The following is a 6205-nucleotide window of genomic DNA, read 5'->3' on the forward strand; positions in this document are numbered from 1 at the left end:
AAACAAAATTGAAGCAAATTTAATCTGGCTCCCTAGGATCACATTACTCATACATCCCCCGGTTCTTTTTAAAAATTAATTAATTAGCTAATTAATTAATTTAGTGTTTTCCCTATAATACACAAGTACATCTAGTGTTCTGCTCCCTTGAACTGTAAAGGTTTGGGTATTTAATACATTCAGCCCTTTACTCATTTCCATGAAACATACCTCATTAGTTCCCAAAGTGACACATCGAAGTAAAGCTTAACGATCACAAAAAGATGTTCTCTTTTCTTCCCTAGAGGTTTATATCACTCAACTTATAATAATTTATTATAGGAGGGGAAAAAATCTATAAACAAATATATAAATAAAAAGCTCCCCTCCCTATAGAATTTAAGAAAAACAAAAATATTCTCAAAAGATGAGTACTTTGTTCTTCCATAGGAAATATTTTAAAGGGTGCTTTGATTAAGTAAGACTCCAAGATTTTGTCTGAGAACAGAAAGTAAAAACTTACAGTATCAAATTCTTCTCTAAACTGGGGTATAGAGGTGTAATGATAGTGATACCATACAGACTTTCACTATGCTAGTGCCACATAATGGGAGGGACAGACTGGTACAGGGAATTATTACAACAGAATTTCAGTAGTTATTTAGGAAAGCACCAACCTGGAGACATATTAGAACAACACTACAACAAAAACTTGCAATGCACTATATGTTGGTTACCTGAACATAATGAAAAAAATATAAAAATAAAATAAAACATCAAACTCATTTAAAAAAAAAGAACAAAGGGAGGAAAAGGTCAATGAGGAACTTCCTGTGATCAAGGATGGGCATCAAATTCAGGAGTAGGTATATTTAACTATTTTCCTTCTAGGTTCTCTATTGACTGTCTACCTACAGGTACATTGGCTGACTCATAGCTTTATATTTCTTATCTGGAAAATAAAGAAAATATTTTTAGAGTTGTTGCCTGTGACGTTTGGAAGGAAATAACTGGAAAACACTGAACTAAGTCAGAACTCATTGTGACCAAATGGAGAGAAGGTCTTGTGCATGCATTAAATGCAGTTCCCATTAGAGTGATTGCCATGGTTTACATTTGAAAACTAAATTAATAAATAATATTGTGGTTGTCCCAGGACTTCTAGGAAAAGTAAACTGTCCAGATGGTGTGGAGAAAGCAGAACTTTAGTTCTGACTTCATCCTGCTAGGAATCTTTGATCACAGCTCCACCCACACCTTCCTCTTTTCTCTGGTCTTGGGCATCTTCACAGTGGCCTTCATGGGAAATATTGCTATGATTCTCCTAATTTACCTGGACACCCAGCTCCACACACCCATGTACTTCCTCCTCAGCCAACTCTCCCTCATGGACCTCATGCTCATCTGCACCACTGTACCCAGGATGGCCTTCAACTACTTGTCTGGCAGGAAGTCCATCTCTCTGGCAGGTTGTGGAGCCCAGATATTCTTCTATGTGTCCCTGCTTGGAGCTGAATGTTTCCTGTTGGCTGTCATGGCCTATGACCGTTATGTGGCTATATGCCACCCACTTCGATACACCATCCTCATGAATCAGAAACTCTGTGCCCTCATGACTGTTGCTTCCTGGATCTTGGGCTCTCTTGATGGCGTTATTGTGCTTGTAGAAGTACTGTCACTCTCTTACTGCAGCTCTCTGGAAATTCATCACTTTTTCTGTGATGTTGCTGCCCTTCTCCCTCTATCTTGCACAGACACCTCTGCTTTTGAGAGACTGCTTTTCATCTGCTGTGTGGTGATGCTAATATTACCAGTCTCCGTGATCATTGTTTCCTATTCACATGTCCTTCGAGCTGTCATCCGCATGAGCTCTACAGAAAGTCGCCGCAAAGCCTTCACCACCTGCTCCTCCCACCTGTCTGTGGTTGGACTCTACTATGGCGCTGTTATGTTCATGTACATGAGACCAGCTTCTATCCATACACCAGACCAGGACAAGATAGTATCTGCTTTCTACACCATCCTCACCCCCATGCTGAACCCTCTCATCTACAGCCTCCGCAACAAAGAGGTATCCAGGGGACTTCAGAAACTACTGAGGACAAGAAAGTTAATGTAATTTTTTTCAAACATATTTGAGTGCCCACTCAGGTCAATACTCCTTCAAGGAAGCTGAAATCGCATGGCCATCCTCTTCCTCCTAGTTTGTCTTTTCTCCAATATTTTCCCCAATTTTGTAATAGCTTTATTTGCTATAATATATAAATATCATATGTAATGTAGGCTGTTTTTGGCGATTAGCAAAGGCTGTTTTACTTCTAATGAATTTCAGTTTTATTACTATTTGTGAGTCATGAGTACTCAACTTTAGGATACCTGCCTTTGAACCAACGTATAAATCTTGCTGTTCTTTGCTTTACCCCCCCAAAAAATGTTGGAGTTGAACCACTGCTTTTGTTGACTGCCTCTTTTATTAAGAATTACATATCTGGGAGTGCATAAATGTTACCCTCCTAGAACCTGGGTATTGGCAGTTTTATTCCTGACTCATTACATAATTACTAACCATTTACAAGTGGGGATTTACTGTCGATACTTTTTCCAATAATTCTTATGTCTAAACAAAATAGATCTTAGAAAGTCCTTCAAAATTTTTCACCTTCAAATAAAAGGAGATATTTTAACAAATCCAGTTAAAATAACTTTGCAAAAAAAGTTTGCTTTGACTGCCCAACCTTCTTCTTATCATGATTTATCTTATTACTCATTCATCTTTATACTGCTAACTAGTATCTATTTGAAGAAATTAGAAAACCCTCATTTCTTGGGATTGCTAACTCTGATTATTTTAATACAGCTCTGAAAATTGAGTGCTTATAAAGTATCTGACAAATGTAACAAACGTTTTCTTGAAGAGAATTCATAGCCTCTAATTCTTTCTATATCAGTTCCATTATTCCATGGAGTTCCTATAGATTGATGTAGCCAAACTGTTTAAATTTTTTGCCATTTGTATACCTGAAAACCCTACATCCTTAAAAATTGATAGTAATCCTTCCCTGTTTCATTGATTCTATCTTATTTTTGTTGATATGATTTTAAGCTCATCTTTTTGTAGTATGTGATTTCTCTATAAAAGCATTTGTTTTACAAAACGACGTTATGCTTTAATAACTTGCACCATGGGTTATAATCTGGTGTATCCCTTTTATCGAAATACCAATATTTTGGACAAGTAGAAAATTCTCAGTAACTTTATACACTTGGTAATATGTAGGAAACCACTATCTAATCCAAGGCAAAAATTTTTTGTTTTCTTTTTAGAGTCTTATAACTTAGTTTTTATATTTATGTCATTAATTCATTTGAGTCTCTTTAAATGGTGTGAGGTAGGAATACAATTCATTATTTTGCCAGTTGTCACAGTATCATTAGTTGAAGAGACTATGATTTCCACATTGAATGGTTCTTGTAGGCTTGTTGAAACTGGTTGATGATTGATTGATTGATTGACTGATTGATTGATTTTAAATCTATTTTATGGATCTACATATCTAACCTTATGTTAATAATGCAATGCTTCGATTACTGTAGCCCCATTAAGTTAGAGGTCAGGAAGTGTGAGCGTTCTCTTATTTTGGTCACAAATAATTTAGGTATGCTGGGTCCCTCAGATTTAATTTTAGGAACAGCTTCTCAACTCCTTTTTTTAAATGCTTTTTTATTATATTATGTTAGTCACCATAGAGTACATCTCTGGTTTTTGATGTAAAGTTCGATGATTCATTAGTTACGTATAACACCCAGTGCACCATGCAATACGTGCCCTCCTTACTACCCATCACCAGCCTATCCCATTCCCCCACCCCCTTCCCCTCTGAAGCCCTCAGTTTGTTTCCCAGAGTCTATAGTCTCTCATGGTTCATTCCCCCTTCTGATTATCCCCTCTTCTTTTTCCCTTTCTTCTCCTACTGATCTTCCTAGTTCTTATGTTCCATAGATGAGAGAAACCATATGATAATTGTCTTTCTCTGCTTGACTTATTTCACTTAGCATTATCTCCTCCAGTGCCATCCATGTTGCAGCAAATGTTGAGAAATCATTCTTTTTGATAGCTGAGTAATATTCCATTGTATATATGGACCACAACTTCTTAATCCAGTCATCTGTTGAAGGGCATCTCGGCTCCTTCCCCGATTTAGCTATTGTGGACAATGCTGTTATGATCATTGGGGTGCATATGGCCCTTCTCTTCACTCCGTCTGTGTCTTTGGGGTAAATACCCAGTAGTGCAATGGCTGGGTCATTGGGTTGCTCAATTTTTAACTTTTTAAGGGACCTCCACACTGTTTTCCAGAGTGGCTGTACCAACTTGCATTCCCACCAATAATGTATGAGGTCCACACAAATTTAAGGGCTGTTTGTTCCAGTTCTTTGAAAAATGTCATTGGTATTTTGATGGGGATGGCATTGAAAGTATAGATTGCTCTGGGTAGCACAGACATTTTAACTATGTTTATTCTTCTGATCCAAGCAGAGAAAGACAATTCATATGGTTTAAATCATTTATGAGAAATGAACCCTGAGAGACTATGGACTCTGGGAAACAAACTGAGGGCTTCAGTGGGGGGGGTTGGCGGATTGGGATAGGCCGGTCATGGGTATTAAGGAGGGCACGTATTGCATGGTGCTCTGGGTGTTATACACAAGTAATGAATCATGGAACTTTACATCAAAAACTAAGGATGTACTGTATGGTGACTAACATAACATAATGAAAAAATATTATAAAAATTTAGAATATTTGAAGAAGATCAGTTTTATCTTTCAAAATAATTTATGCTAAATAAAAAAAAACAGTTTTTATTGTAACAAAAGCTGTTTCAGCCAAGTCAGGGTAAAGTCTAGGTTTGAAATTTTGAAACATGGTAATAACATTTCCTTATATCCTTTATTCTACTGTGTGATACATATGGAACATATTTATGCTCAGTTTTCTGAATCATAATCCACGTGTTATGAGTATAGATGTTAAGTTCCTCTACTTACAAATGACTAATTACCAATTAATTCCAATTAATAATTCAATTAATTTAATTTCAAAGTAGAAAAAGTTAATTTAATAAACTTGTGTCCTTACCTGGTGTTCACTGACTGAGTCATGAAAACGTTTTACAAAGATTTAACATACTTTTACCCCAATTCAAGATCTTTTTTTTTTTTTTTTGGAAAATAAGTTCGATGTTTTATTTTTTTTTATTTTTTAATGATTTTTTATTATATTATGTTAGATACCATACAGTACATCACCGGTTTCCAATGTAAGGCTCGATGATTAATTAGTTGCGTATAACACCCAGTGCACCATGCAATACGTGTCCTCCTTACTACCCATCACTGGTCTATCTCATTCCCCCACCCCCCTCCCCTCTGAGGCCCTCAGTTTGTTTCTCATAGTCCATAGTCTCTCATGTTTCATTTCCCCCTTCTGATTACCCCCCCTTTCTTTATTCCTTTCTTCCCCTGCTGATCATCCTAGTTCTTATATTCAATAGATGAGAGAAATCATATGATAATTGGCTTTCTCTGCTTGACTTACTTCACTTAACATTATCTCCTCCAGTGCCGACCATGTTGCAGCAAATGTTGAGAACTCGTTCTTTCTGATAGCTGAGTAATATTCCATTGTATATATGGACCACAACTTCTTAATCCAGTCATCTGTTGAAGGGCATCTCGGCTCCTTCCATGATTTAGCTATTGTGGACATTGCTGCTATGAACATTGGGGTGCATATAGCCCTTCTCTTTACTACGTCTGTATCTTTGGGGTAAACACCCAGTAGTGCAATGGCTGGATCATAGGGTAGCTCAATTTTTAACTTTTTAAGGGACCTCCACACTGTTTTCCAGAGTGGCTGTACCAAATTGCATTCCCACCAACAATGTAGGAGGGATCCCCTTTCTCCACATCCTCTCCAACAATTGTTGTTTCTTGCCTTGTCTATTTTTGCCATTCTAACTGGCGTAAGGTGGTATCTCAGTGTGGTTTTGATTTGAATTTCCTTGATGGCTAATGATTTTGAACATTTTTTCATGTGTCTGTTAGCCATTTGTATGTCTTCATTGGAAAAGTGTCTGTTCATATCTTCTGCCCATTTTTTGATTTATTTGTTTCTCGTGTATTGAGTTTGAAAAGTTCTTTGTAGATCTTGGATACCAGTCCT

At 36.9% G+C, this 6205-nt stretch overlaps 1 protein-coding gene across 1 annotated transcript; it reads left to right on the forward strand.

The window, feature by feature from the left end:
* The first annotated feature begins 1162 nt into the window (after positions 1-1162).
* On the forward strand, positions 1163-2098 carry LOC113261435 (olfactory receptor 2M4). The gene has a single exon (XM_026507560.2). The coding sequence runs from the start codon at positions 1163-1165 to the stop codon at positions 2096-2098; it is 936 nt and encodes a 311-aa protein (XP_026363345.2).
* Positions 2099-6205: the final 4107 nt, after the last annotated feature.

Source organism: Ursus arctos, unplaced genomic scaffold (genome assembly GCF_023065955.2).
Source record: "Ursus arctos isolate Adak ecotype North America unplaced genomic scaffold, UrsArc2.0 scaffold_5, whole genome shotgun sequence".
Taxonomy (NCBI): Eukaryota; Metazoa; Chordata; class Mammalia; order Carnivora; family Ursidae; genus Ursus; species Ursus arctos.

Excerpts from the sequence above, each read along its gene's own strand:
- LOC113261435 (XM_026507560.2), top strand. The coding sequence starts at position 1,163 with ATGGTGTGGAGAAAGCAGAACTTTAGTTCTGACTTCATCCTGCTAGGA.